At 48.4% G+C, this 12,749-nt stretch overlaps 1 protein-coding gene across 1 annotated transcript in view; it reads right to left on the bottom strand.

Moving 5' to 3' along the window:
• AFG1L (AFG1 like ATPase) overlaps positions 1-10,221 on the bottom strand; it is a 68,643-nt gene extending 58,422 nt beyond the window's left edge. The window contains exons 1-2 of the mRNA XM_069974805.1: positions 10,063-10,221; positions 5,890-6,113 (exon numbers count right to left, since the gene is read on the bottom strand). Coding sequence (XP_069830906.1) covers positions 5,890-6,113; positions 10,063-10,201 — 363 coding nt within the window. The 5' untranslated portion in view covers positions 10,202-10,221. The remainder of the gene's footprint in view (positions 1-5,889; positions 6,114-10,062) is intronic.
• Positions 10,222-12,749: the final 2,528 nt, after the last annotated feature.

The raw sequence follows: 12,749 nt of genomic DNA, 5'->3' as shown, positions 1-12,749 counted from the left end.
TCCTGGTGCGATACGGGGTCCTTCATATCCAGAAGCGCTGGGTCCGCTCCATGGCTGCTAAATATAAGGGCGCTATTACTGCTTCTGATATTTTCGGATCGTGCCGCAAGCTACAATAGCTCGGGCAGCGAGGGACCGGAAGAGGGGGTGCTGGTATAAAAGTTATCCCTGTACAGGTGGTAACCTTTACCCAGCAGTGGGAAGATCAGGTCCCAAACTATGTCCCCACTAACTCGGAGGATGGGGGGAGGGGGCATCTGGGGGCTGGATTCGGGTGTCCCTTCCTTCATACACTCTAAGGGTATCGCGACAGATAACCCTTCGTGCATTCCACAGCTGGCACTCACCGGCGGAGTGATGCAGGCGCACGTCTCCATCCGTGTCATAGACTCCATTCTATGCACGGGCGGATTCCGCTCTCCGTCCAACGTGTTCATTCTTTGGATGGACGGTGGAATCCGCCCCTGCATAGATTGGAGTCTATGACACAAGTGGAGACACGCGCCCGCATTAGTCCGCCGGCGGGTGCCAGCTGTGGAATGCACGAAGGGTTATCCTTCACCATTCCGCAGTGTGCACGTACCCTAAATCTGTAAGTGTACCCTGAGGTTCTCTCACAGAGTTTGGAGAATTTCATACCGTCATCTCTTATTGGGACGGTACTGGCGGAAAAGACGTGTCTGGGGGGCAGCGTACGCTACACTACCCCCAGACACGTCACTGGATGATGAGGATGATGAGGATGAATGGAGGAAAGAAGGATCCCCCCCATTCATCCTCACTGGCTGTTTCGGTGTCGGAGGCAATAATAGCGTATGCATCCGACGCCGAAAACACCCTGGGGGCCATCTTTATACGGGGACTAGTATATGGGGTATGTAGTGGTGTAGTGTCAAACTTTATTCAATGTAGTGTGGTGTAATGTAGTGTTTTTTACGTGTTTTTTTACAGTAAGTATAAAAAAAAAACTACGCCAACAAAGGAGTTGCTGATAAATGCTGCACTTATGTGCGGCACTTATCAGCAGACCGTGGCAGTAGAATATAGAAAAAAAACACCCTACGCCAAAAAGGAGGAGTTGCTGATTAGCAGCGCACTTTCGTGCGATGCTGATCAACACTCAGCGGCGATAGGGTGCGGAAAATAGAAAAAAAAAAATTTGAAAATAAACTTTTTCTACATTCTGAACATCCCTGTAGCTGCTGATAAGTGTATTACACATATCAGCCGCTAGAGAGCAGCAGAGCGGTACTGGCTGGCCGTTCATGGCGATCGGGCCGGTGGCACCGTGACCACCATTACTTTTTACAGTAATGGCGGTCGGTGCCGTCCTCGGACAGCACCGACCGACATTTTTTCCAGGTCATCGGGTCACCGATGACCCGGAAAGGTTCCGATCGCCGCTATTGGCTGATCTGAATTGATCAGCCAATAGCGGCGATCGTAAGCACGGGGGTTGTTAACCACCCCCCGTGCCGAGAAGCTAAGATGGCCTGCTATGATTTATAGCAGGCCATCTTCCCCGATCGCTGTGTGCGCACACACAGCGATCGGGGAAACATTGGGCGTAAATTTACGCCCTGATACGTTAAGTACCAGGGCGCGAGGGCGTAAATTTACACCCAATGTCGTTAAGGGGTTAAGGAAAAGAACGGCACCCGTTATTGGCTGCAATATTTGGATAAATGACTGACATCAGTTTGTTGATGTCAGTCTTTAGCAGCGGGTGTCTGCTGCACATAGCAGCACACACCCCTGTGTATGGTGCACGCTCTGCGCCTAAAGATACTCTGTCAGCAGGTTTATGCTGTCCTATCTCAGCCGAACAGAATAATGTATCACTTACATTGTTTTTGTGCTGTTAATTCAGAGATATCCTCCTATGTGCATGAGCCCAGTTGTCCTGGATATTCATGATATGCAGAAAACTCCGCCCACCAGCTGGCAGTTATCCATGCTGTGTATAGGCTGTCAACTGTCAACTGAGGGAAGGGGGAGGGGTGCAGCACAAAGTCTATTCTTCTGCATATCAGGAGAACTGCTGAACAGAATGATGTAAGCAATACAGCGACCCGTTCAGCTTTTCTTTCATTAGTTTATGCTGCCCTCATTTAAGGCAGCATAAACCTAGTGACAGATTCCATTGAAGCCCACTCCATACACTTTCCCACGACATATACTGTGGGCAGTTGTGAAGAGGTTAAAGAGCAAGTCCAACAAAATGTAAAAATCATTTGAAGGCAAGAATTAAGAACATATGCTTACCCTTTCCTGTGCCTCCATAGCGCCCATCTCCAATCTCTCCAGCAGCTGCCTAATGCTATTTTCAGCTGGCACCCCGGTATGTCACATACCTGGCTCCAGCTGCTGAAACGTCCAGGCTCCGCTGATGGATTGTCCGTTCAGCTACTCAGTGACTGCAGCAGTGTCCCGCCCCAGTCACTGATTGGCTGAGTGGGCAATCGATCAACACCATGTGACGTTGCAGCAGCATTAGCTGCTGAACTCCAACAGCAGGGAGATATTGGTAAGTCAGTGCTAGGGGGTACAGGAACGGGTAAGTATACTGTCTTTATTATGTACCCGCACCCCCTGCCTTCTAATGATTTTTATATTTCATGGGACTTCTTTAATGTTTTTTATGTGCAGGTTGATATAATAAAGATATGAAATGGTTAATTGGGATATAGTTTTGCAGATAAACATTTTGTAGGTGTAGATTTTATTTATTCAGTATTTTTTTCAGCTTTCTATTGGTATATTTCTGGAACATTCTCTGTGTACTTTCCTGTAGGGACAAGCACAATGATTTCAACTATATCACTTTTTTGTGTCAGCAGTTTTTAGCTACCAAAACTGCTGACAGCCACCTGAAGATGTTGGGGAGAGGATTGGAATCATAGCTTAGCTTGCATGTGCGACATAAACAGTGTTCTGTTACCTGACTACTGCTGCCGCAAGTGTCAGAGAGGCGGGCTTTTATTCTGTGCACAAAGCTCCTTGTATTAACAGATTCCTAGCCCCACCCCTTAGCTATACAGCACTAAAAGCCTTCTGATTGGATATTAGAATTATCAATCACATATGAGAGGCAGGGCCAGCTGCTCCGAACCGATTAAAGGAGACCTGTCACTCCCAACACCACCACCACCCACCCTCCGTGCCAGGGTGAAGGTCGCCCGACCCCCCCACTAGAGATCCCTAGACTTACCCCTTCTCTCCGAGTCCCGTGCCTGGAGCCGGTCCTGGAACAGAGATATCCCCGTCGGAAGCCGTGCGGACGCGCTCCTGAGATGAGTCCAACGCCGATAGAGAATGATGGCTCCATTTATTCTCTATGGGCATCGGACTAATCTCAGGAGCGCGCAAGCACAGCTTCCGACGGGGATATCTCCGTCCCGGGACAGGCTCCAGGCACGGCACTTGGAGAGAAGGGGTAAGTCTAGGGAATTGTTCTGCCATGCTAAATGCATTTGGGCATGCAAAATATCAAGATCCACTTCTGGCAGCTCCATTTGCAATTGGAGACCAATGACATCTCAGATGTGTGCAATGAGAGACAAGGGTGGAGAAGCTGGATGCCATTATTGTACGAGAAACATGTTGTGCTTCTGGGACACTCTGGATATCACTTGTTCCACAACCAAAACAATATAATGCCAAGCTGTTATTGTACATGGCATGGATACTACACCACACCATAATACCGGGAGTACATTATGCAAGCCCATACATTTTTGGTGCAACAATTTAACATTTTAAAGAGATCACCCTATGCAATAGTGCCACGGCTGATCTCTAACTTTTGACATAGTACAAAATAAGCTGCTGTTGGTGGCACAACTGGATAATGCTAAGGCTGCACAAACAATTTGGCAATTGTTTGTGCAGCTCTGGCTGCATGATTATCAAGCTTTGCCAGGCTATGTTCACATATACTGTTTAATTAACCTTAATTAGCGCTATTTTGCAGTGAATTGTGCTATTTTTGCCACGATTCTGTTCAAATTTGTACTAATTAAAAAGCTATGTGGGAACACAGCCTAATGGGCTCTGCAAATGAGTGCTGATCTAGTAAATCATCGCTCCTTTACAGCACGGCTCGGGCCTTCTAATACAAACTTATGGCATCAGGGATTACATAGGACGAGGTGAAAAAAAATCTGTGTATCTACTGGTTGATTATCTAGATTGTCCATCATTCTCTTGATATAGTTACATACAGTTCTCCCTACACTGTAGTTTAGCTTGTCATAATTTTACTTAGTCCCATAGAGACCACAGAGACAAAATTGTATTCATATACTTGCTTTTACTTCGTATTTGTTTTCACATAATAGAATCATCGTCTTCTTGGGTAGAAAGCAATTGCTTGCCAGTACACACACAAGTCCAGGCCGGACACCAGGGAGCGGAATGGCTACATAAGGGTGTCAGCGCAGGAGCCACGGAGGTAAGAAGATGTTGTTTTTTTTAACCACCCCCTCACCGGGCATTTTGAAAAAATTGGCCCTGGACAGAGTTCTCTATTAAGAGCAAGTACAGGCACATGATCAATGGGCACAGGAGCAAAAAGGGAGGATATGGTAAGCCTCTACATCAATAAAATAAAAAAGTCACAAATACAAAAGTGATAAGCTTCTGGTTTGTGCTAAAATGTGGCCATGCCACGTCCAAGAAAGTGGGTAACACAAACAGCACAATCAACCTCAGCGCAGGGTCAACCAGTAACGCTCCAGAACTCTCAAAGCGTATAAGCAACCAAGCTTCTTTATGGCAACGGGCACAGGACAACGCGTTTCGGCGATGCTCTATCACCTTCTTCAGGTCACATGGTGACTGCTTGTGATCTACAAACTGACAGCACATATATATACATATCCGTGCTGTCAGTTTCCCTTCATCTCTCTCAGCAGCACAAACCCTGTTAACAGAAGAGGATGTGTGGCCAATAAAGATACATTTTAAAGCAGGTTGCAAACAGACGATCAGCAGATAATCAGGCTTCTGCCTGGTCTTCGGCTGATCGCTCTCACTTTTACACAGGCCGATTATAGCCTGCAGGAGCATTTCTAGTGACACTCCTGGTCGATAATCGGCCCGCGTAAGAGGCACTTTCCCCTAAAATGTATTTCCTCAAATGGAAAGTTTCCAGGCATCCCCTTTAAATTAAATGCTGATAACACGTTCCCATAAGGCTAAGATTAGGGCGTTTTCTTTGAGGTTTTGTTGTATGTTTGTAAGCAGTAATGAACACAGCAATGAACGGCAGAGAGGGCTGTTTTACACAGTTTAGGTAACTTTTGGAGATGAGCAAGATGGAGTCCGACAGGCATTTGAATACCGGTGGCTAAAGAAGTTGGATGCAGCCCTAGTGAGTTATACATCCAAAGGCTTTCCCGGACTTCCTGGGGCTGTATCCAACTTCTTCAGCCCCCGGTATTCAAGTGCCATACGATCGGACACAAGCATGCCTGAGTTGCACTCATCACTAGCAACTTTCATAGAGTTCTATAAATAATGTAGCGCCAAAAGCTATGCTATTTTTGTAACTTGGGAGTTACGGAAACAGCATGGTCTATTGCATAACATGGCCAGCTCAGTTCCTTTCAGCTTCCCGAACCACTAGGGCCACCAGAGGTAGGCCGAAAGAGGTTAGGTAGCCCCGTAGGACCCGTATTTATGGCATATCCCGATAATATCCTGATGTCCAGATAAGAATACCTCTTTAATAATGAAAATATACAAGATGTAAACATCTGTGTAAATGACAAATAGGTTAATGCACTAAATCACTCCAACCTTCAGCCATGTTTCTAAACTAATAAAGCTAGTGTGAATAAAGAGTAGGTAAAAAAGCATGCAGAAATGTAGGTTTGTATGTCTGACCTTTGATAATACTCCTTTGGAATCCTTCCTGTACCCACGGAGGGCCTCATGGAGACCCTGCAAGTCCTGCATGACCCTTCGTTGGTGCTCGTCTTTCCTTAGCACACCGTCCTTCACGAGAAGGTCATAATGTTGAAGAGGCCCGCTGCATTCTTTGAACACTTTAGAATTTGTGTTTATTTCACTGCTGGAAACAGAAGATTCTGCTAACTGGCTAATAGGAGCTGAAAGAAATAATGAAAGAGTATTAACAAATATTTTAACTAGGGATGGTCCAAACCCGCCGAGGTTCGGGTTCGGCTGAACCCGAACTCTCAGCATCAGATTCCCGCTGTCTGCCCGCTCCGTGCAGCGGGCGGATACAGCGGGAGGACCGCCTGGAAAACTGGGATACAGCCTATGGCTATGGCTGTATCCCAGTTTTCCAGGCGTTCCTCCCGCTGGATCCGCCCGCTGCACGGAGCGGGCAGACAGCGGGAATTATTGCGGAGGGTTCGGGTTCGTACGAACCCCGTCTGAACCAGGTTCGGACCATCCCTAAATTTAACCAAATCAAGTCTATAGTGGTTGAAGGTCCATAAGGACATTCTGCCCCTATATGCCCTATTAAAGGGGCACTCTGGCGGAAAAAAAATCTTTTAAATTAACTGGTGTCAAAAAGTTATACAGAATTGTAATTTACTTATATTTAAAAATCTAGTAATTTTCCATAGGAAAATGGAAAATTAGAAGAAAAATCACCATAACCACTGCAGGGGGTGATTGCATCCCTGTTCTCAGAATAAGTGAGGGTCCAAACGATTGAACATCGATCATCTTGTTATCCCCAATCCTATGCATGGGATGAGAATACCCCTTTTAACAAAAGTTAATTTTCTGCTAACACAATCCATTTGGTGTATCCATCTTTGTGCTGCTGTTTTGTGAGATCTTAAAGGCAACTCTGGCAATTTTTTTTCTTTTTTTTTCTTTCAAATCAACAAAACAGAACGTTATATAGATTTGTAATTTACCTCTATTTATGTCCTGCAGGAAATGGTGCATTCTTCCAGTCTGCTCTCTGCTGCCACTGTCCAATGTCAGGAACTGTCCAGAGCAGTTGATTCCTATAGAAAACCTTTCCTGCTCTGGACAGTTACTGTTATGGACAGCGACGGCAGCAGAGAGCACTTGTGTCAGACTGGAAAGAATGCACCACTTTCTGTAGGGCATACAGCAGCTGATAAGTACTGGAAGACTTGAGATTTCTAAATAGAGGAAATTACAAATCTATATAACGTTGTTGTGTTGATTTGAAAGAAAAAAAATTGCCAGAGTTCCCCTTTAGGATCTCACAAACAAATGACACAAAACAGCAGCACAAAGATGGAAACCCCAAATGGATTGTGTTATCAGAGAATTACCTTTTGTTAAAAGAGGTATTCTCATCTCATGCATAGGATGAGGGATAACAAGATGATCAATGTTCGATCGTTTGGACCCTCACTAATTCTGAGAACAGGGATGCAATTACCCCCCACAGTGGGATCCCGCTTCTGCCACTGACTGGCTGAGCGGACTTGAAACGTCACGTCTCAAGCCCCTGCAGAGGCCAGGAAGCGTCCGGGCAGCTCGGAACAGCGCGGAGCCCGAAAAATCCCCCCAGCCCGGAGTGCCCCTTTAATACTCCTGTGGCTTTCCTGCTGGTTTCTGGCACATATAGATACAACTGTGCACTCTCTAGAACTCTCTGTAAACCTCGTCCTTTATTTCCAAAATTTACATACACATGATGTGACAGCAAGGGAAAGAAACTTTCCGGCCTAGGCCAGGAGCGTTCCTACTCTCACTGCCTGATCTTATATTTATAATTTTGAAATTAAAGCCTGAATTTTAACAGCGAGTATCACTTAGGGTTTCTTCAGTATGTAAATAGGAAAAGGGAGGGCCCTGCTCCCAAGAGCTTACAATCTATAGGGAAAGGGTTTGAGACAAAAGCCAGATGGGCTAATGGTCTTAATTTCTACAACAGTCCAGACATGTTTTATAATAAGCACAGTAAGATAGAGCAAGCGAAGGTGGGTGAACCAGTTACCATCCATGTCTATAGGTGCAGCTCTACAGGCTGTATTACACAGCCTGATATTCAATCTAAGCGAGCACCAATCTGCTAGATGTCCGTGCAGCCCTTGCTGTATATATATATATATATATATATATATATAGTTAGTGATGTCCGTGCAGCCCTTGCTGTATATATATTGTCAGTGACGTCCGTGCAGCTCTTGCTGTATATATATTGTTAGTGATGTCCGTGCATCCCTTGCTGTATATATATTGTTAGTGATGTCCGTGCAGCCCTTGCTGTATATATATTGTTAGTGATGTCCGTGCAGCCCTTGCTGTATATATATTGTTAGTGATGTCCGTGCAGCCCTTGCTGTATACATATTGTTAGTGATGTCCGTGCAGCCCTTGCTGTATATATAGAAAACAATAAAGTAATACATTACCTCTCTACACTCCCTGGCCTCCTGCCATCCTTCAGGCTTCTCCCTGCAGTCGCCATTGGCACTTCTAAGATGTCTCCGAAGAGACAAGCTACTCAGCCGGTCACATGCCGAAACAGGACAGAGCGGTGAGCCTGGGGAAGCCGGAAGGACACAGGGAATGTGGAGAGGTAACGTATAGCTGTATTATTTTCTCTGAACTTTCATCAGCCGACAACCACACACCTCCTATTACAGGAAGCAATGCATGGAAGCAGATGATGATTTTTAAACCTGCTAAAAGACAATGATTAGCCAATATTTGGGTCCTCAACTGATCATTGTCTTCATTACACTAGGCCATGTAGGGGAATAGGAAGCCTGAGTAGCCTGCACTGTGGGGCAGAGCCGCTGCCAGGGCTCGGCTGAGTGGGGCAGAGCCGCTGCCAGGGCTCGGCTGAGTGGGGCAGAGTCGCTGCCAGGGCTCGGCTGAGTGGGGCAGAGCCGCTGCCAGGGCTCGGCTGAGTGGGGCAGAGCCGCTGCCAGGGGTCGGCTGAGTGGAGCAGGGCCGCTGCCAGGGGTCGGCTGAGCGGGGCAGGGTCGCTGCCAGGGGTCGGCTGAGCGGGGCAGGGTCGCTGCCAGGGGTCGGCTGAGTGGGGCAGGGCCGCTGCCAGGGGTCGGCTGAGTGGGGCAGGGCCGCTGCCAGGGGTCGGCTGAGTGGGGCAGGGCCGCTGCCAGGGGTCGGCTGAGTGGGGCAGGGTCGCTGCCAGGGGTCGGCTGAGCGGGGCAGGGTCGCTGCCAAGGGTCGGCTGAGCGGGGCAGGGTCGCTGCCAGGGGTCGGATGAGCGGGGCAGGGTCGCTGCCAGGGGTCGGCTGAGCGGGGCAGGGCCGCTGCCAGGGGTCGGCTGAGTGGGGCAGGGCCGCTGCCAGGGGTCGGCTGAGCGGGGCAGGGCCGCTGCCAGGGGTCGGCTGAGCGGGGCAGGGCCGCTGCCAGGGGTCGGCTGAGTGGGGCAGGGCCGCTGCCAGGGGTCGGCTGAGTGGGGCAGGGTCGCTGCCAGGGCTCGGCTGAGTGGGGCAGAGCGGCTGCCAGGGCTCGGCTGAGTGGGGCAGGGTCGCTGCCAGGGCTCGGCTGAGTGGGGCAGAGCGGCTGCCAGGGCTCGGCTGAGTGGGGCAGAGCGGCTGCCAGGGCTCGGCTGAGTGGGGCAGAGCGGCTGCCAGGGGTCGGCTGAGTGGGACAGATCCTATAAGGTTGCTGAAGAGGGATTAGGAGCTGTGTGAGTATCTTTTATTGCTATATATACCTAGACATCCACTTCATATACATTGGCCCAGAAAAATTACTTGTGTCTAATAACAACCAATCACAGCTCATGTAGAGAAACACACGCTGAGCTCTGATTGGATGGGATCTGATTTTTGTCTCACTTTGGCCAGTCTTTTTACTTCTACTTTACATAATAAACACCACGTGATTTTCAGTAACCAATCAGATCTCTGCTCTCATTTCCTCATCTTTCTCGGAAGGTTGTATGATCTGAGGCAACACTAACAATCTCGGGGTGTACACGGTCATGTAGATCACGTGCTCGATTCAACAAGCTTTATTTCCATCGAGCACAAAGCACACACAGCTCGTGCTCTCAGCCCCCTTCAGGCTGCCGATCCCACCGCCTCACACCAGCTGTATAATCCCGGAGCCACTCACCCGCCGCAGTACTCCATAGACAGGGCACCGGACGACGTGTCAGCTGAGCGCACTGGGCATTATACTTCAGCCCTCGGTAACTTCGGCATACTGTCAATAGACAGCGTAAAGAAACCAAGGGCGCAATGGGGGCCGCCATGTTGGATGAGGCAGGTTGAAATAACTTTATTCAGAAGCCGCAGGGAGGGAGGGAACCAAATGTTCAGACAGGAGCGTGGAATGGGGCGGGGCTAATAACTAGGCAACCAGCGAGTCACGTGCTCTAGAGCCTCATTGACTCCCGGCCTCTTCTGCCCCTCATGTCACAGCTCTGTTTAGGGCTAGCAGAGTGTAGTCACGTGACTGATGGTGAGTGCCCACCACCCTGACCCGGGAGTCTCCTCATTCCCTCTGTGTGGTGAGGAGATTAGTAGTGCTGCTCTGTCTCCTAGTAATAAAAGTGCTGCAAGATGTGAATATACCTGAAGGCTGTGTCCCTCCTCATAGACAGCCCCTATAGGAGGCAGCTGGTGGCTTCTTGTTTCTTCTTCATCAGTTCCTTGCTGCAAATACTTGGTAATTTATAATATACTGCAGATTAAGGCTATGTTCCCACTACTAAGGGTCCCATTACACGGGCGATGGGGGCCCGATCAGAAATGCAAAAGAGCGCCCATCTGCTAGATCGGCGCTCGATTACTGGGCCTATTGCATGGCCCGATAATCGTTTAGTGAGGGCTGCAGGGACATCGTTACTGATGTCCTTGCAGCCCTTGCTAAACTGGCCTATATTACCTATCCCGGGTCCAGGGCTCCTCTTGTACGCTTCTCCCCCTGTCTTGCGCGCTGCAGCTTCAAAGCGGCCTGTCTTAACTGACAGGCCGCTCAGCCAATCACTGGGGAGAAGCACAGTGCAGGAGGAGCCCTGGACCATGGATAGGTAATGTATTTACTTTTCAAATCGTTAGCCGCCGGCCACGCACCGCTATTACACGTAGCGGTGCGCTGTCGGTGGCCAATAATTATAGGTCCAAGCCTATATCAACGATCAGCTGATGACAACGATCATCGGCTAATTGTTGTGTTTATTACACGGAACGATAATCGGCCGGATAGGGCCGATTCGGCCAATTATTGTTCAGTGTAATAGTACCCTTACTCATAAGCACAAACATATCAGTACATAGTGGGAACATAGCCTTAGGCCAGGGATGGGGAACCTTAGGCTCTCCAGCTGTTGCAGCCTTTGGCATGATGGGAATTGTAGTTTTGCTACAGCTGGAGAGCCTAAGGTTCCCCATCCCTGGCCTAAGGGCCCTTTTACACAGAAAGATTATCTGACAGATTATCTGCCAAAGATTTGAAGCCAAAGCCAGGACTGGATTTGACAAAAGGAGAAATCTCAGGCTTTCCTGTATGACCTGATCTCTGTTTATAGTCTGTTCCTGGTTTTGGCTTCAAATCTTTGGCAGATAATCTTTCTGTGTAAAAGGGCCCTAAGGCTACGGTCACACACCATCAAAATGATGGCGGCCAATAAAACTGGTGTGTGCTCATAGCCTAAAGGGAAACATAGTAGACTAGGAGCAACTAACCTGCTGTGCTATGCTCCCAGGGGGGGGGGTTGTGCTACCAAAATTAAAAAGGAACCATACTTAAAGAGGAACTACCAACAGGTCAGACAAATCTAACCACCTGATAGCTCCTTACTGTGCACCGGGTGCTAAGGGTTGAAGGTATGTCTCTTACCTTTATCCTCTGTGCCTCTGTTTGTGTGCAGTTCTTTATTTAACCACTTAACGACATGGACAAGTGTAAGTGACAGGAGCACCTCCAGGTCCCGATCGCATGGCCTGACTGCTGGAGGTCTCTTACCTTTGTCTGTGCAGTCATGTCTTAATCTCCTGATAGTCTGCCACAGGCAGGCTCTACCAGAAGATCACGAATAACATGGCACAGCAGTGATCAGTGTTACTGATCTAATGTATTAGTGTAAAAGTCTCCTAAGGGGACTATAAAAGTGTAAAAAAAATAAAAAAATAGAAGTTTTAAAAAATGTCCCGAAGCCCCTGCCTTAATAAAATAGAAAATCACCCCCCCCTTCCCATTTTATACATTAAAAAACACATAAAAAATAATAAAGTTAATTAACACATAACATACCATAGCGTGCGTAATCATCTGATTTATTAAAATTAAACAATATTATTCCCGCATGGTGAACGGTGTGAACAAAAAGCGGTAAAAAACCCCCCAGCAGAAATAGCTTTTTTAAATTACAGGGTATATTCACACGAACTGGCTCGCAGCGAGATTCTCGCTGCGAGCCCGGCAGGTCCTGGCAGTTCCCATACACTACATACTTGCTGCGGTCTAAACGACCGCAGCGAGTATGTAATTCTGCCGCCCTTAACCCCTTCTGCTCCCGGCCGGCTCCCCCGCTGTAAGCATACTTTACCTGTCCTTGCTGCACGGGTCCGGCGTCCTGCTCTCCCGTCCGGCCAATCAGTGGCTGCGGCTGGGCAACACACTAATTGGCCGGACGGGAGAGCAGGACGCCGGGACCCCGTGCAGCAAGGACAGGTAAAGTATGCTTACAGCGGGGGAGCCGGCCGGGAGCAGAAGGGGTTAAGGGCGGCAGAATTACATACTCGCTGCGGTCGTTTAGACCGCAGCAAGTATGTAGTGTATGGGAACTGCCAGGACCT

This window comes from Dendropsophus ebraccatus, chromosome 6, assembly GCF_027789765.1.
Source record: "Dendropsophus ebraccatus isolate aDenEbr1 chromosome 6, aDenEbr1.pat, whole genome shotgun sequence".
Classification (NCBI taxonomy): domain Eukaryota; kingdom Metazoa; phylum Chordata; class Amphibia; order Anura; family Hylidae; genus Dendropsophus; species Dendropsophus ebraccatus.
Note: the sequence above shows the minus strand (reverse complement) of the source record. Positions and strands in the feature narration are given on the sequence as shown.